Source organism: Caretta caretta, chromosome 1 (assembly GCF_965140235.1).
Source record: "Caretta caretta isolate rCarCar2 chromosome 1, rCarCar1.hap1, whole genome shotgun sequence".
NCBI lineage: Eukaryota > Metazoa > Chordata > Testudines > Cheloniidae > Caretta > Caretta caretta.
The window spans coordinates 269,712,198-269,738,183 of NC_134206.1; the positions used below are offsets into that span (position 1 = coordinate 269,712,198).

At 43.5% G+C, this 25,986-nt stretch overlaps 1 protein-coding gene across 8 annotated transcripts in view; it reads right to left on the reverse strand.

Moving 5' to 3' along the window:
- Positions 1-25,986, reverse strand: part of CFAP54 (cilia and flagella associated protein 54) — a 208,028-nt gene that overhangs the window by 138,312 nt on the left and 43,730 nt on the right. For 7 of the 8 annotated variants that reach the window (XM_048835513.2, XM_048835512.2, XM_048835518.2 and 4 more), the window contains 8 exons: positions 20,285-20,413; positions 17,619-17,766; positions 15,494-15,571; positions 15,259-15,380; positions 5,598-5,768; positions 2,495-2,587; positions 1,362-1,547; positions 70-212 (listed from right to left, as the gene is read on the reverse strand). In XM_048835513.2, the coding sequence (XP_048691470.2) occupies positions 70-212; positions 1,362-1,547; positions 2,495-2,587; positions 5,598-5,768; positions 15,259-15,380; positions 15,494-15,571; positions 17,619-17,766; positions 20,285-20,413 (1,070 nt within the window). The remainder of the gene's footprint in view (positions 1-69; positions 213-1,361; positions 1,548-2,494; positions 2,588-5,597; positions 5,769-15,258; positions 15,381-15,493; positions 15,572-17,618; positions 17,767-20,284; positions 20,414-25,986) is intronic. The other variant, XM_048835511.2, reaches the window with a different exon arrangement.

Sequence of the window (25,986 nt, forward strand, 5' to 3'; positions counted from 1 at the left end):
TTACTCTGCAAAATAAAATGGTACACATTTACAATTGACTGCTATTTAAAAATCATTTTTGGCAATTACCTGTTCTGAGATATAGTCAAATTGTTGCTAGCAGAAATAACTGCTAGATCAGCAGATGGTGTTGAAGGAGCCAAGACAAAATAGTCCCACATTGGTGAAAATGCTTTTTTGGCTAATGTATAGTTATCTGTCTGATAGGCAATCTACAAGAAAAGCATAGTTTTGAAATGACATGATTTTTATACTAAAAGTTGTTAGCAAGTAATATCATTATGAATGTGTTAATTCAAATAAAGCTGTTGACTTTCCTTGTTGTTTACATAGCCATACCAAGTCAATTCTCGCTATAGTAATAAGCAAGGTTTTAACTCTTGTAATTCTATCCCCTTTCTACATTTCATGGAAGTTTATAACATTTGTGAGAATACTATCAGAACCATATCTGAGTAAAATAAATATAACCTCCATTTGATTCTGCTAGAATTTGTAGGACTTGAGTTTCAGCACTAGCATCAGAAAGGGTGGAACAAGGCCTTGGTCATTCAGCTGCACAGAGTCCTGTATGGGAATCATGTAGGTGTTACTACAGTTTGCGTAGCTGTACTAACTCCTTCTGGGTTTCCTCTACAACTGCTACTACTGCAGCAGCCATGGATGAGGGGATGCAAATGGAGCCACAAAAATGAGCAGCCATTCATGTGCACAGCTCTTGCCTCTGCAGATCTAGGAGAACCTTTCTCACAGCTTTCCAAAATCAACAGGGCTGGAAGGTTTCACTCTCTGCCCAATGTGCAGCTCCCTCAAATTCCTCCTTGTTGAGACGACAGTTTACAAGAAGTATAACAAAGTTGCCTCACAGTTTTCCTGAAACCTGTTGCTGGTTTCTCCTTTAGAGGGGTTAGATTTAGCTCCTGGAAAGTTTAATCAAATCTTTAATCCCCATTCCTCAGAGTCTCATTTGAATGATCTCCTGCTGTTGGCCTGAACCCCAAAACGCAAAAGGAAAGAGGAGGATGCTAAGGGAAAAAAAACCCCAAGAGACTAAAAAGGGATTAAACAGGAAGCGACCGACATAGAAAAAAGAAAGAAAAGGTCAAGAGACATAGTCCAAAAACATCTTCCCCCTTAAGATGGTCCCACATCATTTTTGAAGTCCAAATTAGTAAGAGTGCTAAAGTCTATCGTTTGTTGTTTTAAAGTTGTGATTTGTCCTAATTATGTTTGTTGGCAAGTCCTGAAATTTTATCTTGGAACCTGACTAAAATAAGGTTTGGAACCACCATTCTCAGGGACAGAAACAAATCTTGAACCAAATTAAAAACATGTATCTATTCATTAAAAATCCAATCTACCTGAGTCAGGTATGCTCGAGCAGTAGTAGCAGAAAGTGGTGGATAAGCAAGGATTGGTTTAGTTGTTTCCCCAATGGCATCACCAATAAGCTTTCCATCCGAGGAGTATGCTGCAACTGCAAATATGTACTTTTCATTGGGATCTAAGCCTTTTATTTCCAGAAGGCTTTTTCCATCAGCTGGTATCTGTTAACAAAAATATTTCTAATTATGTGCACTGCATATAACAAAAAAGTAAATAAAATACAGTAAACCTTTATTGTAAGACCTTCTGGGTTTTTTTAATCACTTTTCATATAATCAAAGTTACAACCCATCAAATTCACTGATCCAAAGAATGTACCTAGCCTATAAAATATGTGAAGTTTCCATGGCAGATGTCATGGAATGTTATGATCAGATTATGTTAGTATACTTGGAGAAATTTGTAAGGCAAATAGTCTACAAGCTTCCTTTCTTGAAAGCAGAAAGAAAAAAAGTATTAGGCCCTTTCTGAAGGGTGACTGAGGACACACAGAAGAGCTAAGTATATAGCCTAAAAGGGTTCAAGTTCTCTCTCCCAAAGAATATAGTGGCCTTCATGTTTGAATGTGACAGCTACTGAGGAGTGACACCTTCAAATCTCCAAGAGTGGGGTGAAAATAAATCTAAAGTAATGTCCTTTAAAAAAGGAAATATAGCTCCATCTCTGTTTTTACTTAATAAAAATATCAAAAGAACTACCTTTATTTATTTCTCAAATCTGTTTTAAGTTTCTCCTTTTCTATTTCTATATTCTTGTAAGCAGCTAGTGATAGAAATTGTAAATAAATTTTATACTTTCATCTGTTTTATTCTTTATTTTGTAGAGACTTCCTTGAAGAAAACAGCTATAGTAAAAAGGGACTCTAATGTAACCATCTCGGACACCTTCTACGTATTATTCCAAAAGAGTTGAAGGTAGAGTGTCTTAAGATCTGCAGAACTTAAAACACTTCAAATAAAGATCAAAAATATACCAAAGATTTGGCCAACTAGCTGATTAGATACAGATGAGGAATGGAGGAGGTGATAGATACACACTCCAGTGAAAGCTGTATAGTGAGTCATTCAATGAGGGAGAATGACTTGCACAGGTTTTATCTTGGTCTTACCTTTTCTCCTGCATTTGGAAGATGATGATTATTTAACCTTACTTTTAAATTGCTTCCTGCTGCTATGCAGCCCAAAATACTGTACCAGGAAACCTTTTGAGAAAAAGACATCTACCATTATCTCTAATTTATTAAAATTTACTGTGAGAAGCAATATTGTCTAATGAAGAATTTATGACATTTTCTGAATACGAATAAGGGCTTTAAAGTGAATGTCATTATTATGAAAGTTGTTAGATTAATGGCACTAGAAAATGATTCCACAGTTTAGTAAGAAAGCAGGTACAAAAACACACAGTGACTAAGGCTATGTCAACTCTACAAGCAAGGGGTGTGATTCCTCTGCTCACACACACACATACTCACACTAGCTCAATGAGAATCAGACCCCCTAGCTCAAAGTATAGACATAGCCAAATACGTACACTGCTGCTCTACTGTCTTTCCAATGAGGCTCATACATGACCCAAGGGGACCACCTCTACAGGTGAGAGAGTTGTTAGGTTTTCATGCCCACTCATTCGGTCCTTTTACTCTCAAATTGAACTGCCAATAAAGGTGCCATTTGTGATGGTGGTTTTAATGATGTGGACACCTGGACCCTGACCCAGCAAAGTACTTAGACAAATGAGCACGTGAGACTGGACCTTACCCAGAGCCCACTGAAGTCTATATAAAAACTCACATTGACTTTAACAATGTTGAAATGGGCCCATTAACTTCAATACAACTATTTACATGCATAAAATTAAGCTTGGTTAAGTGCTCTACGGGATAAAGACATTGTCCACTAGGAAATGGATCACCTCAGTTTACATACAATAGGCCTATGAATAGACCACAAATAAGACTGAATTCAAATCCATAATCTAAAAATGAAATACTCCACCCCAGAGACCCTTAAAGCATGTAATTATGTTGGCATCACTCAGACTTATTTTGTTTCTCTACATTTCGAGACACTGTGTTATTTTGTAAAAACAAATAATAGAACTAAAGGAAGAACATAACTCCATATATCAGTACTAAATAATCAAAATCACAAATAACTTAGGGCAAGATTCTGATACCCTTACTCCTGTTGAAACTTCATGCCTGGTCACACTGAAATCAACAATTCCACTTGTAAAGCAAGAGGCTACTTCACATGAGTATCAGACTCTGTCTCTTACTATTACAGCTTTATTCAGTTGGTGACAGTTTTCTTTAAAGTTTCACACGAGAATGTACCCTTTTTGTTTTAGGTTATGTTGCACCTTTCTTTACAAAATCCAACAAATTGAGTGGTTACATTTTCACTGTAAATATGCACAATGTTGAACATACCAAACTAAAATTCTCAACAAATATCATTTTACCTGTTCTTATCATTTGCATTTTTGGCTTAACATTTAACTAATTGTCATTAAACAATCGGTTCATTTTCAAGCAAACAAATATATAGTGAAATATGGCAGGCTTTTTTTCATAAAATGAAACCATTTTTTAATTAATAAGGGAATAGATTTGGAGTTGTTTTGACTTTCAATGCAAGAAATGTATGTACCTTTATTTAAATGTAATTTAGGAGAGGATGCAATTTTAATTAAGAAGGATTTTTTTTAAATCTCTTTCTGATTTCAATTTAACACACACATGTATCTTCAGGGGGGAAAAAGGGCTCCTGGAAAAAGTCTGTTCTTGAAAAAAGGATAAAAAAAAGAAACATATTGCACCATCTAGTGGTGAATACCCTATAAGATCTGTTAAAAACTTACTATGCCATATATTAAAGTGGAATAAATACCCATACCTATTACAAAATGTTAAATATTGGATGCTTTAACTAGTTTTAAAACTTTTAAAAATTATTACTTAGGGCATAAATGGAAAGATATTGTCCCACAGTGAATTCAAAGTTGCAATTCAGTCAATTGGTCATAATAAATATACGAAATCTGAAAACACTATTTCCAGAATTTTGTTTATAACTCGGAACAGCAATTGAGTCCTCACCATTTCTATACACAGCATGAACATGTTTGAAAAGATTTACTATTAAAATTCATCTCTTGAAAAAACTGCAGATAGTGGTTATTTTGAACATCAAATTGAAGTGTGCATAGTGCCTGCTTAGCAGAAGGATTAGTTTTTGACAGGTAGCATAAACAGATGATATATGGCAGTAACAGAAGAGAACAGACCACAGGAAAAGAAATGTTTCAGAGTAGCAGCCGTGTTAGTCTGTATTTGCAAAAAGAAAAGGAGTACTAGTGGCACCTTAGAGACTAACCAATTTATTTGAGCATAAGCTTTCGTGAGCTACAGCTGCGATTACAGACATGAAAGTTGCGATATTACAACAAAAAAACTTCAAATCCAGACTCCAGCAAGAGACTGCTGAATTGGAATTCATTTGCAAATTGGATACAATTAACTTGAATAGAGACTGGGAGTGGCTAAGTCATTATGCAAGGTAACCTATTTCCCCTTGTTTTTTCCAAACCCCCCCCCCCCCATTCTTGTTAAACCCTGAATTTGTGCTGGAAATGGCCCAACTTGATTATCATACACATTGTAAGGAGAGTGATCACTTTAGATAAGCTATTACCAACAGGAGAGTGGGTTTGTGTGGGGGGGGGGGGGGAGAGAAAACCTGGATTTGTGCTGGAAATGGCCCAACTTGATTATCATACACATTGTAAGGAGAGTAATCACTTTAGATAAGCTATTACCAGCAGGAGAGTGGGGTACGGGGAGGTATTTTTTCATGCTTTGTGTGTATAAAAAGATCTTCTACACTTTCCACAGTATGCATCCGATGAAGTGAGCTGTAGCTCACGAAAGCTTATGCTCAAATAAATTGGTTAGTCTCTAAGGTGCCACAAGTACTTCTTTTCCTAAAAAGAAAAGGAGTAATGTTGCTGGTAAATGTCAAGTTCACAACAGTGAGTCACCCGTGACTCACAGAGATGAGAATTTAGAATTTATTCAGTTAAAACAACATAATCTACCTAAGAATGACAAAGAGCACTGTGATAAATATGGTATTGCTGAAGCAACTTTCTTCACTGCCACTTATAGTTTCACATCTTTCTTATGGAGTCATTATGAAAAGCATTACCTGAACATCTGAGGTGAATGGAGCTGGTTTAAATGTCATGGAGCAATGTGATCTGGAAAGCAACAGAGGAGGAGGGGGGATTCTGTTTTTCTTGCTAGAGATAGCTTGTTTCAGATTGGAGCACAATGCATTTTGTTCAGCTTCAACCTTCTGAATTAAAGCTAATGCATCCTATGATGAAAAATAAGAATAGAAGACAAAATGAAGGTGAAAAACCAAACAGAAGAGAAAAATCAAAACACATTTTATATTTGCAAAACATCTCCAAAATGAATATTACAGTATGATAAAGTTCTCCACAATGCTGAGGCCCATGCATAGTGCCCCATCAATCAGTTATGGCCTGGGTTTAGGATTAGTGGGCTTTAAGTGGTGAATGGGGCATTGTGTAAGTCCTCTGTGCTAAACTGAATTTCACAATATACAAACACAGGAATGCAGGGCTCTTTGATGGGTCACCCCAAGCTGAGGTGTTATAACGGTAGAGAAAGATGTGAGTAATTATTATTGGTGCTGATTAAAGATTAATGCTGGTAGGCAACTCTTGTTAGCTCCAATCAAGACATAAAAGGGATCAAAGGGATCTGAGAGAAGTGGAGAGCTAACTCGGAGAAACTTCTGGGAGGAAACTTTAGGAACAGCCATGCTTGGGAAGGAAGCTTAGGTTGCCCCCTGTCCCCCACTTTATCTCACTGAGTGAGATACAGATAGGACTGGCAGTGAAATAGCTCAGAAAAAATATGAGAGAGTGGAAGAGGACATGCATGAGAATGCAGGATTGGGCCCCTCCTCCTCTTCCATGGGCCCTCCGCTTCCCATTGGCCAGGCAGTGGGGAGGGAGGGTGGTTGAGAGCTGACTGCCCTGCTTTCCCTCTTTCCCCATTAATTTAAACCTCTTCTTGGATTTGGGGGGCCTTTTGTCCACTTTAGCTGCTTCACCCTTCCTCCCTCTAGATGTAATACAGGAGCATTTTAAGGATGTTGCAGGTCTAACCTAGCACCTGTTTGGGGATTAGGAAGGATTTTTTTCCCATTGGACCAAAGTGGCAGATGTGCAGTGGGATTTTTCACCTTCCCTGCAGCAACATGGAGGCACAGTTCGGGTAAAAGGAGTAGGTCTTGGAAATTTAATAGTAGGATTTTTTTTGGAAAAAATGGTTACTCACCTTCTCATAACTGTTGTTCTTCAAGATGTGTTCCTTGTATCTATTCCAGTTAGATGCGCAGTCGTCAGAAATGTCTTCCCCTAGCAGCACCCGTCAGGTTAGCTGTGGAGCCCGCTGGAGTGACGCCTCTATGGCACTCAATATATGACCCTGCGGACCCTGCGCCTCCTCAGTTCCTTCTTGCTGGCTACTCCGACAGAGGGAAGGTGGGTGGGTCTGGAATGGATATGAGCAACACATCTAGAAGAACAACAGTTACGAGAAGATAAGTAACCATTTTTTCTTCTTCGACTGCTTGCTCCTATCGATTCCAGTTAGGTGACTACGAAGTCCTACCTTGGAGGTGGGGTCGGAGTTATGGAATGACAAACTGGAGCACTTCTCGGCTGAAGGCTGCATCATCTCTAACATGCTGGGTTATAGCGTAATGAGTGGCAAATGTGTGCATTGAGGGCCATGTCGCTGCCATGCAGATTTCTTGAATTGGCACCTGGGCCAGGAACGCTGCCCATGAGGCCTGTACCCTCGTGGAATGGGCTGTGAGAGCCAGGGTTGGAACATTGGCTAATTCGTAGCAGGTGCGGATGCAGGAGGTAATCCACGATGAGATACTCTGTGACAAGACCAGGAGAACTTTCTTATGGTCTACTACCGCCATGAATAGCTAGTTCGACTTTCAGAACAGCTTAGTGTGCTCAATGTAAAAAGCAAGCGCCCATCGAACATCCAGAGAGTTGAGCCGTTGCTCTTGGCTGGTCGCATGAGATTTAGGTTAAAACACAGGCAGAAAAATGTCATGGCTGGAGTGAAACTGAGACACAACCTTTGGAAGGAAAGCCAGGTGAGGCCTGAGCTGCACCTTGTCCTTGAAGAAGACCATGTATGGACGGTCAGAAGTGAGGGCCTTGAGCTCCAAGAACTTCCTCGTCAAAGTAATGGCAACCAGAAAAGCAACCTTCCATGATAGATACAGGAGTAAGCAAGTTGCCAGTGGTTCAAATGGAGCTCCCAACAGTTTGGAAAGAATCAGGTTGAGGTCCCATGCAGAGATGGGCTACCTAACCTGTGGGTACAGGCACTCCAAGCCCTTGAGGAAGTGGCTTACCATGGGGTTGGGGAAGATGGAGCGCCTGGCCACTCCCGGGTGGAACGCAGAGATAGCTGCCAGGTGCACCTTGATGGAAGAAACAGCCAGATCTTGCTGCTTGAGCTGCAGCAGGTACTCCAGGATGACAGGAATGGGGGCCTGCAATGGTGCAGTATGGCTCTGGGAGCACCAGATCGCAATCTGCCTCCATTTTACCAGATAGGTGGCCCTAGTGGAGGGCTTCCTGCTACCAAGCAGAACTTCCCTGACCAATTCCGAGCACATGAGCTCCATGTGGTTTAGCCATGAAGCTTACAGGCCATGAGGTGGAGAGACTGGAGGTCTGGGTGACGAAGGCGACCACAGTCCTGGGTAATCAGATCCGGGAGCAGTGGTAGCATGATCGGGGTGTCTACCGAGAGGTCCAGGAGCATGGCATACCAGTGTTGATGTGGCCACGCCGGAGCCACCAGGATGACTGCCGCCTTGTCCCTCCAGACTTTGAGCAGGACCTTGTGTACGAGAGGAAATGGTGGGAACACATACATGAGATGATCTCACCATGGGAGGAGGAAGGCATCCACAAGGGAGCCCTGGCTGTGGTTCCAGAAGGAGCAGAACCTTGGGCACTTCCTGTTGCTTCGCGCGGCGAAGAGATCAATATGGGGAATATATCTAGAAGATGGTGAGGACGACATCCAGCTGGATGGACTTCTCGTGGTTGCGGAACGATCTCCTGAGGTAGTACGCCAGCTCGTTCTGTGATCCTGGGAGATACTTTGCCTCCAAATGGATAGAGTGGGCTATGCAGAACTCCCACAGCTGGAGGGCTTCCCAACAGAGGGGAGAGGAACAGGTGCCACCCTGCTTGTTTATGTAAAACATTGCAGTTGTTTTGTCCTTCATGACTCCCACACATTGACCCCTCAAGTGGGCCTGGAAGGTCTGGCACACTAATCAAATTGCTCTCAGCTCCTTGATGTTGATGTGGAGCGAGAGCTCATCTTAAGACCAGAGGTCCTGTGTCTGAAGGTCTCCCAGGTGCACGTCTCACCCCAGCACCGATATGTCCATTACCAGGGACAGGGAGGGCTGAGGTCTGTGGAAGGGGACTCCCTTGCACACGTCTTGTTGGTTGAGCCACCAGCCCAGGGACTAGAGGACGTGACCCAGAAGAGTGACCACAGAGTCCAGACTGTCACATCCTGGGCAGTACGCTGACATGAGCCAAATCTGGAGAGGTCTGAGACGCATCCTGGCATACTAAACCACGAATGTACAAGATGCCATGCGACCAAGTAGTCTCAGGCAGGCCCTTGCTGTAGTGGTAGGGTACTGTCTGAGATCTTGTATGGCATCTGAGATCACTAGAAAATGGGTTTCCAGCAGGAATGCTGAGGCATGCCCTGAGTCCAGGACTGCCCTGAGAAACTCTATCCTTGGAGCTGGTATCAGGGTTGACTTGCTCTCATTGAGAAGAAGGTCCTTGTTGCCCGTGCCTCTCACGTTCATTCACCACCGACACTACCAAGGAGCAGGTCTGTGGGTGGGTGTACAAATACTTCTGCCCCTTAGAGGGGACAAAGTACCTCCTTCCTACACCCTTAGTTGTGGGGGCAATGGAGCCTGGGGTCTGCCACAAGGCCTTCGAGTTGACCTGGATGGTCTTGATAAGTGGCAGGACCACCCTGGATGGACCTTCTGGGGCCAGTATGTCCACAGTCCTCTTGTTCTGCCACCTCCTCTGCCTGTAGACCCATATTGCGCGCCACCCTGCGCAGCATGTCCTGGTGGGCATCACTGTCTATAGGCGGTAGCCCTGAAGTAGAAGTCCCTGGCACTGCCTCGTCTGGAGAGAATGACGGGGATGCAAGCGGGGGAACAGGGTCATCCTGGACCTCCTGATCCATTGGAGCCTCCTGCCCAGCCTCCTGTTCTGGGTCGATTATCCCTGGATCAGCTGTAGGAGCAGGGGCCAGCTCCAGGGGAGGCACTGAGGCCGGAGTCCCCTCAGTGCCCTTGGGGGCAGGGCAGCTGGCCAAGGTTGCTGGCAGCCCAGTCTCAGATACCACTGACCAGGAGCCCTTGGACAAGGTACCCTGGACCTAGTGATATGCCCAGGGGGTCCAAAAGGGCCACTGTGCCAGCCCCTGCCCTTGCGCCAGCCATGGCATTGTGCCCACGTTGGGGCGTCTGTGTGCCGACTGGTGCCGGCTCCAGTGCGAGTATTTGGACCAAGTCCAAAGATGAGGACCGGGATCTTGACAGCCAGGGCGGTGCCAAGCAAAGCTGGGCTGGTGAGCGGTGCCACAAGGATGGGGAGCTGTGTTAAATGAAGGGCACGGGTAGCTCTCTTTTATGGACACCCAGCCAGCCAGCCATTATAAAATCCCTCTTAGTAGTTGTTCTCTAATTGATCTACCTGTAAAGGGTTAAAAAGTCTCACTGCTATGCATAGGTAAAAGGAAGTGAGTGGGCATCTAGCCAAGAGAGCCAACGGGAAGGCTAGAACCTTTAAAAATTGAAACAGGACTCCCTTTTTGTCTGTTGTTTTTGGGGAGAGGCAGACAGGGAGCAGTGATGCTGTGAGAAGCTTGGGCCAGGTATGAAAAATCCTCAGTATCATACCTAGAAACTACTCATTTGAAACCCCAGATATGTAAGTGGAGCAGGAAATGTTTAGGAAGACGCAATTAGGTTTATCCCTTTTATTTCTTTATGGCTTGCGGATTCCTCTGTGCTAACCCCAGGTGCTTTTGTTTTGCTTGTAATCTTTAAGCTGGACCTCAAGAAAGCTATCTTGATGCTTAATCCTCGTAGTTGTTTTGTTGAAAATCTAGCAAAAGCCTAAGTTCCCAGATGTATTTTCTTTCCTTTTTTTATTAATAAAATTTACTTTTTTTAAGAACAGAATTGGAATTTTTGTGTCTTAAGAGGTTTGTGCACATGTTGTTTAATTAGCTGGTAGCAACAGCTGATTTCTTTTGTTTTTCTTTCTCAGCTCTTCCCCAGAGGGGGGATGAAAGAGCTTGAGGGTACCCCACAGGAAGGAATTCTCAAGTGTGCCTTCCTGGGGCATCAAATGGGTTTTGCACTTGGGTGGGGGCAGCATCTACCCATCCAAGGTAAGAGAAAAGCTGTAACCTTGGGAGTTTAATACAAGCCTGGAGTGGCAAGTATTAATTTTTAGAGTCCTTGTGGGCCCCCACCTTCTGCACTCTAAGTGCCAGAGTGGGGAATCAGCCTTGACAGGAGCAGTGCCGAGATCCATAGTGGCGCCACGAAGACAACAGACACCAAGACCTCAAGACCTCAGTGCTGTGATGATGGGTGCAGAGAACGGGACCTCCACTAAGTCAGGGACCTGTGCCGAGATGAGGATCAGTGCCAGGATGGTAAGCAGTGCCGCAAGCCAGACCAGTGCTGTGAGTCAGACTGGTGCCACAGGTCCAACCAGTGCCGCAAGTCCCAGTGTTGTCGTGAGATGGATCAGTGCCTGGACTCAAAGCGGTGCCTCCTTGTCGGTGTAGGAGAGCAGTGCCTTGGAGATGCAGGTGGACGCAATATCGCCAGCTTGCCTTGGGACGGTGCCGCCTTTGGTGGCACTGGAGGCTGGTCGTGGAGGGCCAGAGACCACGGTGCCATTATGGCAATGAGGTCCCTCACAGCCTCAAAGGTGTTTGGGGTGGATGCAGAGCCCCACCTCTTCCACCACATGGCTTGGGGAGTCCAATGGCACCAGACTCAATGGGCAGATTTGTGGGGCCGAAGTTGACGGTGCCAGCTCCAAAGCTTTCAGTGCCGGGTACTCCTCCCTGGGACGCGTCCCAATGGCCAACTCCTGTGGTGCCGGGGAATGGGACCAGTGGCCAGAGCCCTTCTGTGGTGCTACTTCTGCCACGGATGCTGGAGCACACCGCACCGATGAACTCGGTGCCAGGTCTTGCTGCGCCAAGGCAGATTGCGGTCTCAGAGCCGCCTCAATAACTACAACTAACACTAAAACTACAGCAAACTGAAAGGCTGGGAGAATAAGAGGAGAATTTGCTAAGCAAGCCACCGCAGTTCCAACAACCATCACTGCTGGTAAGAAGAAACTGAGCAGGCGCCGGGCCAGCAGGGCATATATTGAGCACAATAGAGGCACCACTCCAGGGGGCTCCAAAGCTGACCCGATGGGTGCTGCTAGGGGAAAAACTTTCCAACGACTTTGCACATGGCGCACACACACTTAACTGAAACTGATATGAGCAAGCACTTGAAGAAGAACATTTAGTTTGTTGCAACATGCAGCCAGTGTTCAGTGCAGAAGAATACTAAAGCTAGTTCCCAGAATAAAAGAAACACAGATTTTGCTGGTGAAACTTGTCCTCTGGGAGGAGGAATAGCCTGAATTCTTCACAGACTGAGGTCCCCTTGTGGTACCCTCTATCCCCATAGGAGGGAGGGCAAGAGGTTTCAGAAGTGAGATAAGTCCAAGGGTAGGCTAAGGAGGGTCTTACCCAAAATATTGGTTAAAATCGAGGGAATTTTATAACCCAGCGGCTCTCAAACTGTGAGTCAGGACCCCAAAATGAGTCACGACTCTGTTTTAATGGAATCGCCAGAGCTGGCTTAGACTTGCTGGGGTTCAGGGCCGAAGCCCGAGCCCCACTGCCCGGGGCCAGCATATATCTGCCGTGGCCTATCACACTATCTGGGAAGACCATTCACACCCAACCTCCGGTGGGGGAGGGAGGTGAGAAAGAGAGAAGAATCAGTCTCCCTTCCATCACCCCCACTCTCAGCACATGGCCCCATATAACAGGGTGGCTTGTCCCATGAGCCAGAGAGCCTGAGGCTAAAACAACCCTAATTGCAGGATAAGCCCAACCTGCAAGCGATCTGGTGTTTCCCCTATAAAAAGCAGCTGAAAGCTACAGTGAAGAGGCGAAGTTCAGGTAGTTTGTAAGGAGTGAGAAAGGCTCCTGCAGGGAAGACCCTAATACCAGAAAAGTGGAGTAGTAAGAACCAGGAGGCTGAACTCCCACCAAATAAAGTCTGGGAGTGACTGTGACAGGACCAAGCTCTGGGAAGGAGGGCTGGGAATCCCTACTTAAGAGGAAAGAGACTTTGAATGGGGTTGGAGCTTGGATGGCCAATGTGTACCTAGAGGACTAAATACATTGGATCCCCTAGAAAGGTAGTAATTCAATTACCTTTGGACAGAGTGCAGGGAAACAGTGACCTCTGGCCAAAAGTGGGTGCTCAGGAAATAGCCAGCCCTGTTACACCCCAGGAGCCAGCCCACTTCCCCACCCACCCACATGCACCAGCTTTCTCCTTCTGCTAGCTAGGAGGTTGCACGGGCAACCTTAATTCTTGCATTCCTAACTCTTGAGGACCCAACTTGCAAATCTAAATAACATTATTTTTACTTATCTTTTTGGTGTGTGATATATACACAGGAAGAGAAAAGAATATATAATAGTGTGGTATCAAACAAAGTCTTTACCAGCATTTGTTTGGGATGGCCACGTTACTCAAAAGTGGTGGTACTATAGGTGCTCACGGCCAAGTTGCTGGTAAATCTTCACAACACCGCACCCCATTCTGTATTCTGCCATATACCACATATTTTACAGAAAAAATAGTTTAAAATATTTCTAGAGTGTTTTAAAAATCTTATTAGGACCAGTTTTTTCATTCTTTTATCTGTAAAGCCAGGTGTTTTTGTTACCATGGTCCAACTGTCTGGGACTGAAAGGATGAGAAAAATAACTAACATTTTAGAAACGTCTAAAAATGACAGAAAACATTTTCTAATATAGTTGCAAGTTTTAGAGTCCAATATCTTCCTGTTCCAGGGCTAGAAACAAGTACTGTATTTCACTGACAAAGAGAGGATTCTAATGGAAAGGCCCTTGCAGTCAATGGAAAGATTTCCAATGACTTCAATGGGCTCTGGATCAGCCATGCAATGCATTCACCCCCATGAGTTGCACAATACCAAATCTTACACCTGTCATTGATCTGGGAGTGAACATGTCTCATCTTGAATCTCATCCAATGTAGTTTTAGGAGAAAATCCTACATGTGGGACATGAAGGATTTGGGGAGATCTGCAGAGCTGGCTCAGAGTTGCAGGATCTGTGCCTGGATGGCTTGGCCTCCAACCAATCCATATATTTCGGGATGAAACAAATGCCCATTCCACAAGAGTCAAAAACACTTCTTTCCCTCTCCTTCTGTTCCTCCCTCCCTGCCACCTCATGGAATGCTTCAGGGTTTTCATGTTGACTTCAAGTTCCTCAGATCCCTTCCTTTTGGGTGTTTTTGCAAGAAGAAATAATCCAGTCCTGTGTTACATGGAATGTGAAAAACTGATATTTTAAAAAGTAAAGGAGGACTTGTGGCACCTTAGAGACTAACCAATTTATTTGAGCATAAGCTTTTGTGAGCCACAGCTTACTTCATCAGATGCCTTCAGTGGAAAATACAGTGGGGAGATTTATATACACAGAGAACATGAAACAATGGGTGTTACCGTACACACTGTAATGAGAGTGATCAGGTAAGGTGAGCTATTACCAGCAGGAGAGTGTGTGGGGGGGGACCTTTTTGTAGTGATAATCAAGGTGGGCCATTTCCAGCAGTTGACAAGAACGTCTGAGGAACAGTGGAGGGGGCGGGAAGGGGGGAGAAAAAACATGGGGAAATAGTTTTACTTTGTATAATGACCCATCCACTCCCAGTCTTTATTCAAGCCTAAGTTAATTGTATCCAGTTTGCAAATTAATTCCAATTCAGCTGTCTCTCGTTGGAGTCTGTTTTTGAGGTTTTTTGTTGAAGAATTGCCACTTTTAGGTCTGTAATCGAGTGACCAAAGACATTGAAGTGTTCTCCGACTGGTTTTTGAATGTTATAATTCTTGACGTCTGATTTGTGTCCATTTATTCTTTTACGTAGAGACTGTTCACTTTGGCCAATGTACATGGCACACGATGGCATATATCACATTGGTAGATGTGCAGGTGAACGAGCCTCTGATAGTGTGGCTGATGTCATTAGGCCCTTTGATGGTGTCCCCTGAATAGCTATGTGGACACAGTTGGCAACGGCCTTTGTTGCAAGGATAGGTTCCTGGGTTAGTGATTCTGGTGTGTGGTTGCTGGTGAGTATTTGCTTCAGGTTGGGGGGGTGTCTGTAAGCAAGGACTGGCCTGTCTCCCAAGATCTGTGAGAGTGATGGGTTGTCCTTCAGGATAGGCTGTAGATCCTTGATGATGCTCAAATAAATCTGTTAGTCTCTAAGGTGCCACAAGTCCTCCTTTTCTTTTTGTGGATACAGACTAACATGGCTGCTACTCTGAAACCTGATATTTTAAAGGGTACTTCAGAAATTTCACAATAAAGATAATTTATATTACCTCGAGGAGGTGCTTTTGGGAAGAACTGCTTGATCCTTTAGGGAACATCAATGCAGCCTTCTGCATCAGGAAGATAGCTTTGGATAACTTATTCTTTTTGATTTTATTCATTATATCTGATTCTGTAAAACAAATATATTGTTAAACAAGTGATATAATAAGGATTCTTAATTTTTTACACATTTTATAGCAATACTACACTAAACTTTTTAATCAATACATCAATATGCATTACCTGTGAAGAGACGAAGGCAATTTACATCTTTCCCAGGAGACTTAGTAGACTTGAGATTTTTGCCATCCATTTGAACACCTATATGGATAGAAAACACTTCATCATCTTGCTCATTATGATGGTCCTGTTGAAGAGTACTGTCAGAGGGTTTATAGGTAGTTCTGTATCTGAATTCTTACTCTGACAATATATGCTCCTCTCTGTTCTTTTGTTTGGATCATCGGCATTTCTTAGAGTGAGCTGACAAGCAAAAATATTCCATCCCCTTATCCCGACGATCCTAAGGAGCACTGCTAGCTCATGGGGAAAGAGAAATCTTGTGTTATCTAGTGCAGTGGTTCCCAAACTTGTTCCGCCACTTGTACAGGGAAAGCCCCTGCAGGGCCAGGCCGGTTTGTTTACCTGCTGCGTCCACAGATTCGGCCAATCGCAGCTCCCACTGGCCATGGTTCACTGCTCCAGGCCAATGTGAGCTGCTGGAAGCGGCGGCCAGTATGTCCCTCGGCCCACACCACTTCCAGCAGCTCCCGCTGGCCTGGAGCAGAAAACCGCGGCCATTGGGAGCCACAATTGGCCGAACCTGCCAACGTGGCAGGTAAACAAACGAGCCTAGCACAAGCAGCGGAACAAGTTTGGGAACCACTGATCTAGTGTGACAAAGTCAGTCCTGAAAGATATAAGGGCATGGTCAGGGCCGTCCTTCGGATTATGGGGCCCTTCGCAGTATTATTAAATTGGTGCCCCAGCCAGCACTGCTGACCCCAGTGTGTCGAGGGGGCACAGCCATTACTTCTGTCCGCGGACCGCCAGAACCTCCCCATTGCTGACATACACCGAGCTTCATGTGTGACAGTGGCTCAAGGCAGGCTTTGCGCTGACACATGGGGGTTGCATCTTGCCAGAGCCCACAGCCCTCCTGCAGCCCCTAGCCATTCCTGGCTCACCACAAGCATTTTGACAGGAAGTACCAAGAAGTAATAACAACAACAACAATACGTGTGTGTGTGTGTATGAGAGCCAGTGTGTGTGAGAAAGTCAGAGGGAGAGCCAGTGTGTGTGTGAGTGTGTGAGAGAGAGAGAGTCAGTGTGTGTGTTGGGGAGTGTGAGACTGTATGCGTGTGTGACAATCTGTATTGGGGGACTGTGACTCGTGAGAGTCTCTGTGTGTGTGTGTGTGTGTGTGTTTGTGTGTGTTTTAGGGAAGTGTGAGAGACTCAGACTAATTAAAGATACCTGAGGGCAATTAAGGGCTGCTAGTGACCTTTAAAAACCCTTCTTCTGGTGAAAGATCAGCGCCAGTGTAGTACAATAACAGCCTGAAGAGGGGAAAGGGGAAAATATTTCTGTTTGTGTTGGGAGTTAGGGTTTTTTCTCGTTTTGCTTAAGAGAACTTCTTTGGCCTAGCCTGCGGCCAATCATGTAAATAAGGAAAAATAAACCACAGTGAAGAGAAAACCCCTCCAGAGTCAGACTGATTTACTCCAGGCCCCTACACTGTCCAAGGGAGAAAGAGGCTGACAAGGTGAAAGAAGTACCCTACCACACTAGGATTTCATGGGAAATCCTGAAGTACAAGATTTATAATGGCTTTTAAATATTCAAAAATGGACCAAGCAGAGTGATTCTTTGGGGCCTTCCATACCAGACTGGGAGAGCAGGTTTCTTGCTAACATCGAGTAGATAAGGGTAAATTGGTAGCACAGAAATTGAGACTACAAATATTATAAAATAAACTATTCAAATCTACTTTTCTAGAGAGAGTGTATAGTACAGATGATCCATCTACAGAGCTTCCTCCTTCCTTTATTTTAATGACATTACAGCAATTTGCAATACAATTGAAATCATGTAACTCACTGTCTAGGAGCCAAATACTGGAGTCCATATTAAGATTTAATTCCCACTGATGTAACCAAGCACAGATTAAAGATTGCAGGATATTGTTTGATAAACAGATGTTAATCTCAACATGTTATTTCTGATTGTGTGTGAAATATAAACTGCCCCAAATTTGCTGCATTTTACAAGCATTGATAAACTTTTATGACTTAAATAACATTACAAAAATATACTAACACACACATTAATCCAACTGTGAAAGTTATTTAGCTTTATTAAATCTTACCTTGTTTCATGTTAAGAAGTTTCACAGCGACTCTGTGTTGAGCCTGAATAAGCTCCAAGTGTAAATCCATCACAAAATTGTTTTTTGGGACTGGCTTATCATTACCATATGCTGAAGAAGCATTCAGATTTTGGCCTTTTGAATTCTTCTGATAAAAAGAAATTAATTAAGCAAATACTGATTTAAAGTAAGCCATTTTAATATATTTATTTTGAGATTACTAATAAGAAAATTACTAATTTAGTATGTTGAGGAAGTTTCAGCAATTTGCCATAACTATATAGATAACAAATATTCAGAAATTCATTCTCTTTAAAATAGTCAAAAGCAAACTCAATAATAAAGTATAATACACAGACACAGATAAGAAACATAACACAGATTTCTGAATCTTACAATCAGAAGTCACAAAACTACACTCAAATGAACTATCTACATCAAAAATGAAATAGTTCTATCCATGGTCAACTACTCTACAATAGGTTATGGAAATAATAGATGCTGTTCACATCAGGGAAATGATCGTTTTCAACACGCCTTTTACGTAGGATGAGTGGAGACAATGTGTTTTACAATATGTATGAGCCAAATACGCTGGAAGGAAAAATTTAATCAGAAAAACGTGAATGATCATTTGGAATCATTTAAGAACTTACTAGATGCCCAGAAATATATACATATATTTATAGCTGCCTTCACTTCTACTCTAAACCAGGTCAGTTTAACCAGCATTGAATACTTCCTGAATTGTGGCATTATATATATATATATATATAATGGCATGTATATATAAAAATGGAGGAAGGGAGAAGTTGATAGTAATGAATACAAATCAGAAGCTAAGAACTGTGGAAAATTGTTAAGGGAAGCAAAGAGACATAAGGAGAAATTTGTGGCCAGCAGAGTTAAGGACAACAGGAATTTTTAAAAATATATTAGGAATTAAAAGAATCCTAACAATTGTATTGATCCATTACTAGATGGAAACGGTACAATTATCAACAATAATGCAGAAAAGGCGGAGTGTTCAATACATATTTCTGTTCTGAATTTGGGGAAAACAGATTATATAGTTTCTACATATGGTGATGATAACACTCTTTCTATTCCACTAGTATCTTTGGAGGATGTTAAACAGAAGCTTCTAAAGTCAGACATTTTTAAATCAGCAGGTCCAAATAACTTGTATCCAAGAGACTTAAAAGAGCTGACTGAGGAGCTCATTGGACCATTAACGCTGATTTTCAATAAGTCTTGGAGTACTGGGAAGGTTCCAGAAGAATGGAAGTAAATTAATGTTGTGCCAATTTTTAGAAAGGGTAAATGGGATGCCCTGGGTAATTATAGGTCTGTCAGCCTGACACACTACATCTTGAATATTGTGTCCAGTTCTGGTGTCCACAGTTCAAAAAGGATGTTGATAAATTGGAGAGGGTTCAGAGAAGAGCCACGAGAATGATTAAAGGATTAGAAAATGTGTCTTACAGTGATGGGCCCAAGGAGCTCAATCTATTTAGCTTAACAAAGAGAAGGTTAAGGGGTGACCTGATTATAGTCTATAAGTATCTACAGGGGAACAAATATTTAATAATGGGCTCTTCAATCTAGCAGAAAAAAGTATAACATGATCCAATGGCTGGAAGTTAAAGACACATTAAGACTGGAAATAAGGTGTAAATTTTTAAGTGAGGGTAATTAACCACTGGAACATTTACAAAGGGTCATGATAGATTCTCCAGCACTGACAAATTTTAAATCAAGATGCGATTTTCTTCTAAAAGATCTGCTCTAGGAATTATTTTGGGGAAGTTCTACGGTCTGTCTTATACAGGAGATCAGATCCTCTAAAGCAATGGTTCTCAGAGCCGGTCCGCCACTTCTTCAGGGAAAGTCCCTGGCGCGCCAGACCGGTATGTTTACCTGCCGCATCCGCAGGTTCAGCCGATCATGGCTCCCACAGGCCGCGGTTCGCCGCTCCAGGCCAATGGGGGCTGCAGCAAGCAGCATGGGCCAAGGAAGGATCCCAATTGGCCAGTGGGAGCCGCGATCGGCCGAACCTGCAGACACGGCAGGTAAACAAACCGGTCCAGCGAGCCAGGGGCTTTCCCTGAACAAGCGGCAGACCAACTTTGAGAACCACTGCTCTAAAGCACTTGCAACACCTCCCAGCTTGGTATCGTCGGCAAAATTTATAAGTGTACTCTGTATGCCATTATCTAAATAATTGATGAAGTTATTGAACAGAACCAGACCCAGAACTGATCCCTGTGGGACCCCACTCATTATGCCCTTCCAGCATGACTGTGAACCACTGATAACTACTCTCTGGGAACGGTTTTCCAACCAGTTTTGCACCTACCTTATAGTAGCTCCATCTAGGTTGCATTTCCCTAGTTTGTTTATGAGAAGTTCATGCGAGACAATATCAAAAGCTTTACTAAAGTCAAGATATACCATGTCTACCACTTTCCCCCATCCTCAAGGCTTGTTACCCTGTCAAAGAAAGCTATCAGGTTGCTTTGACACTATTTGTTTTTGACAAATCCATGCCGACTGTTACTTATCACCTTATTGTCTTCTAGATGTTTGCAAATTGATTGCTTAATTATTTGCTCCATTATCTTTCCGGGTTCAAAAGTTAAGTTGACTGGTCTGTAATACTTTACCTTTGTACAATAGGTGTCAAGTACTGATTTTCCATCTGGTAAAATGGTCATTAAGCGAGACATGTTCATTCCATTAATTGCTTTTTCAAGATTTTCATAAGCAAAATGTAACTGTTCTGCAGGGCTTTTCTGAAATAAATTCACATACAAATAAACTGAGAGTAGCGCTAACAGCTACATTATATACTATGGAAAACAAAGTGCAATCATTTTTTGTTGTTGCTATTAAGGTCCAATCATATTCTCTTTAGACAGACAATATTCCCATTGGCTTCACATGCTAATTTTGAAATTTTAAAGTTCAGCCATTTATCAGTTAGTGGTAAATATATATATTCTCATTCACATATAACTAAAAACACACATGGACAGATTCTCCTCAAACTTTCTAAAACAACATTCAAATCCGCAAAGGCAAATTTCTCAGAATATGTTTACAGTGGAGGTAAAATCTCAGCCATAAATTTAGTATTCCCTAGCAGCAGTTTTACAATATTCTATTAAAAAACTGTAAAAAAAAATATTAAGGTTTCAGAAGCAAGCATTCTAAAGTTAGGATATTCCAGTGTGAAGGATGCTCCCTGTGCATGTGCACTAAGATATAGGGCCAGATTTAGAAATATATTTAGGCATTTATTGGGCTTTTCAAAAGCACCTATGTGCCTAAAGTAATTGATTTCAATGAGTGTTAGGCACCTAGGTGCTTTTCAAAATGCCTACTACATGCCTAAATACCTTTTAAAATCTGGTCCTTTAAATTACCTAAAGACATATTATATCTCAAATAATACAATATAATACCATATAGCTTTTAGTCCTATAGGGCTTAGTGATGGAACTTGAATGGTCTCTTGATATAGAGTTTTTTAAGGTGAAATTTCCTAGATTTCTTTAAAAGAAAAAAATGCCATGATCTGGAAGTATTTGCCTGGACAGCACTGCAATGCCCTAAAAGGTAAGGGCTTCAGTGAAGTTATGTTCATTCACACACAACTTGCAAGACTATAGTCGCCTTTGAGGGTCTCACTGAATGAAGCAAGAGCTCCATACAGGACATCTTTTATACAAATTAAATATATTAAATTGGTAGATCCCAAAAGAATCAAATTACTAATCCTCTCCAAAATCTTAAAGCTGGTCCCATGCACTGCGATCACACCTGTGGGTGTCAGTTCTCCCTTCCCCTTCCTTTCTTCCCCCGTTCTGCCTCCCTGCTACTATGCATAGACTTGGATTAGCTGGGGGCAGTGCCACTTCAAAACAAGAATACAGAATTAACTACAAACCACCTGTGTGAGTTTGAGCCAATGAGCGGATGGGGGGCAGGACAGGGAACAGGTACGGGAAGGTTCGAGGAGAGAACAAAAGAAAAGGCAGAGGAGAAGCAGTGGCACTGAGCTGGGGCAGAGACTGAGACAGGATGCAGAACTGGAATCAAGAGCTGCTTGGAGGAGAACGAGCTGCTTGCAAAACTAAAAGGAGTACTTGTGGCACCTTAGAGACTAACCAATTTATTTGAGCATGAGCTTTCGTGAGCCACAGCTCACTTCATCAGATGTGTACCGTGGAAACTGCAGCAGACTTTATATACACACAGAGAATATGAAACAATACCTCCTCCCACCCCACTGTCCTGCTGGTAATAGCTTATCTAAAGTGATCATCAGGTGGGCCATTTCCAGCACAAATCCAGGTTTTCTCACCCTCCACCCCCCCACACAAATTCACTCTCCTGCTGGTGCTAGCCCATCCAAAGTGACAACTCTTTACATAATTAAGTCGGGCTATTTCCTGCATAGATCCAGGTTGCAAAACGCAACTCTTACAGATGCACAACCTGGAGCTAACAGGACGGCTGCAATCATGTTGCAAGACCCACCACTTTGAGCTCACAATGCAGGTGCCAGTATCAGGAGCTAACTCTGCCCCCCTAGAAGGGAAGGTTGGTGTTTGTGCAGAGACACATGACTGGAACCCAGGACTCCTACCCAAATCCGGGGAACCCCTACCTTACACGTGGGTCATGAATAGGATTTGGGAAGTTTAAGAAGGGACAATGTTGGGAAGCCGGCTACATCATGAGGAGGTGCTCCCAACGTTGGGTGCTCTAAACAGGGGACCCTCAGGGTGCGGGATCAAACTCTGCAGGGACAATCACTAGGCCCAACACCCAACTGGGAACAATCCAGATTCAACAGCAAGTGTCTGATCGTTCCCATCAACTTCAATGGTGTGTGAATGGATGCCCTGCTGGACACGAGTTCTCAGGGGAGTTCTATGGCACTGGCAGTCATAGGACTTATCTACCCCTCCCACAACTGGGTTTGGTTAGTTGCTGAGAATGGACTCAACATTCCTTATGTGGGGTACATGCTTGCTGATGTACAAGGCTAGGCTCCGAGACACTTTGCCAACTGGGGATCACTGTAAGTGAAACTGATAACCACACCCTGCCCCCTGTTGTTCTACACATGAACCTGCTCCAGCACTGCTATAATGAACTTCTAAAGGTACTGCAGGGTCATTAATCCTGGATACCCCACAGGGAAAAGAGTGTGGTAGAACACCAATAGAGAAATACAGAAGTAGCAGTGCTTCCCCAACATGCATGGAAAGGCTAAGATCTGGGACACTTGCCCTCTGAGAATAGGGCCAGATACCAAGACCGTTCTCCTGTGTAAGACAAAGACTGACATAGAGGCAAAGATTATACCACCCCAGTGGAGCCCTACCCCGCACCAGTGCAAACCTGATCATGGTGGCCTGTAGCTTGGCCACTGTCAAGAAAGAGGTGCTGTCAGGAGAGTCCTGAACCAAGCCCATCAGCCTATAAGATTGTACCACAGTCAGGTCATTGCACAGGTCCTCTGCCTTGACTGGGCAGATGTAGCAATTCCCAAAGCGAGACCGGAGGCTGGGAGTGCACCTATTGCCTTGTAGAGTAGCATTAGCGAAGGTTCAGGAGGCCTGGCTCCAGGAGATAGATATGGGCAATGTGGAGATTACCACAGAACAGAGAAAGCATCTGACTTGGAAACATTCTGCCACCTTCTCCAAGAACTTCGCCAACTTTGAGTGTGTGACTCTGTGATGGGCTGTCCACCCTACACAAAGCCTGAAGGGGTTTAGGTGGCTAGATGGGCCAATTAACTCCATAGACTGCACCTGGAAGAGGAGCCAGGGAGCAAGGACTAATTAGAGATAAAATTCAGCTGGATAGAAACACGAGGGGCCTGTATAAAGCCCAGTAGCTGGGACTAAAAGGGAGCTGCAGAGAGAAGGAGGCTGCAGTCATACTCAGGGTGAGAGAAGGAAAGGTAGGAGGTAGTCCAGGTATACAGCAGTAAGGTTCAAGGCCATACAGATCTTGACTGCTTGTTGTAGGGTCTCTGGGCTAGAACCCAGTGTAGAGGGTGGGCCTGGGTTCCCCTACCAGCCACTGGGCAGTGGTGCCATTAAGGGGCAGTGAGAGGAAAGACTGCCTGGAACAGTGGGTCCCAAGAAACTTTGATACCCTGAAAGTGGAGGACTACATTGACCTGGCTGGAGGGCCAAGCCAAGAAGCAGAAGTACTCAAGTATGAAGACAGTGAGACTGAGAGTGAGACAGAGTGAGCAACTTCAGGAGGGATGTTGGCCTGGCAGAGCTAATGCCCAAACATGACCAGAAGGAGGCGCTCCACAGTGAGTAGAGCACCCTGTGACAGACTCCTATCCAGCATCCGATTGCCACCAACTACTCCCTGATCTGAGAGAGGTTCCAGATGGTCCCACGTGCCTTATATCAACCATTAAAAGAGATGCTCAATGAAATGAAGGAAGCAAGTATTATCAGAGCAAGCTACAGTCCATGGGCCGGCCCCATTGTTCTGGTAAAGAAAAAAAAAAGAGGGAAACTCCACTTCTGTGTGGACTATTGGAAACTCAATGAAGTTACATATAAAGACCACTCCCCTACACAGAGGAAGCATTGACTGCCCTTAAATACGCCTCCCTATTTTCCACCAAAGAGCTAGCTTGTGGGTATTGACAGGTACCAATGACATCAAAGGACCAGGAAAAAATGGCCTTCGTTACCCCGATAGGACTCTATGAATTCATGCACAGGCCATTTAGCCTCTGCAACACTTCAGGAACATTCCAGCAGCTGGTAGAGCATTGCCCAGGTAGTGAGGAAAAAAGGGTTATTTACCTGCTGTTGTGAACATATGTATTCCGCTGCTGATGGTGTTTGTGTACCTAGGGCACTCAAGTCAGAGACTTTTGCCAGCAGTAACACTAAGTGACACATGCACCCCATCTCTCCTCATGCTCTAAGGCAAGGGCAGAAAAGGGGTGTGGCTGCCACCTCCCTCTCTTTTCCTTTACACCACTGTATGTCATGTCCAAGGTAGCGGGAAAGATGAAAGGACTGTGGAATGTACAGATGCACTACACACCTCGAAGAACAACAGTTACTGTACGAATAAGTAATTATTTTTTCTCCTTTAAGTCATTGTGCACCTATACATTCCACTACTGGTGACTCCATCAGCCCCTTTGAGGTAGAGGGCCTTCAGATCATCTGAACAGAGATTGTAAAGCCAATATGCCAAAATTAGCATCGTTACAAGAGGTTTGAGTGATGGTATCATGAGCTAAAAAAGTATGTACAGATGACCATGTTGCTCCCTTACAGATATCAGCTATGGGAACATTGCTCAGAAAGGCTGATGAAGTTGACTGAGCCCTGGTGGAGTGAACCATTATGCTCAGTGGAGGAGAAACTTGAGCAAGATTGTAGCAGAGCTTAATGCAATCAGAAATCCAATGTGAGATTTACTGAGTTGACACTACATAGAGCCTGGGAGAAGTGCTGAAGGATATAGTGCAGTCAGGTAAAATACCAAATCTCCATGAACATCCAAGGTATGAAGTGTTTCTTTAGCTTCAGAAGAATTGGGTTTCAGAGAAAAAAAAACCACTGGCAAATTAACAGTTTGAGTCATTTGGAAATCTGGCACTATTTTAGGCATAAACTTAAGGGGTAGCCTAAGGGAAATCTTGTCTTTGTCAAAAACTATGAAAGGAGGATCACCTAAGAGAGCATGAAGTTCTGAAACCCCCATAGAAGAATTGATTACCACCTGAAAAGCTGTTTTCATAAACAACAATAGTGAGGTTGTAGTGATAGGCTTGAAAGGGGGGTGGTTCCTATGAGTTTGGTGAGGATTACACTGAGATTTCATACAGGTACAGGATCAGACACAGAATGGTAATCATTGAGTTGACCTTTCAAGAATTGGGAAATGAGAGGGTGAGAGAAAATGGAAAACCCATCTACTGGCAGATGTAACACAAAAATGGAAGCCAAGTGACCTCTCACAAAACAAACTGAAAGGCCTGGTGCTTTCACGTGCCAACATACAGTCTAGCACATACATAACTTCCATGTGATAAGGCGATAAATGTTGAGATCATGTCCAAATTGAAAATCTCTTCCACTTTGCTGCATACAGGGCTCTAGTGTATTTTTTTCTGCTTCTTATCAAGATGGTCTGAACCACTTGGGAGCACAATTGCTCCTGAGAATTCAACCAGAGATCATCCATGCATAAAATGGAGAGATTGGAGGTTAGAATGTAGAGACTTGCCTTGGTTCTGGGACAGAAGATCCTCAACTAGTGATAAAATTATTGGCAACTGGACAGAAAGCTGATATAG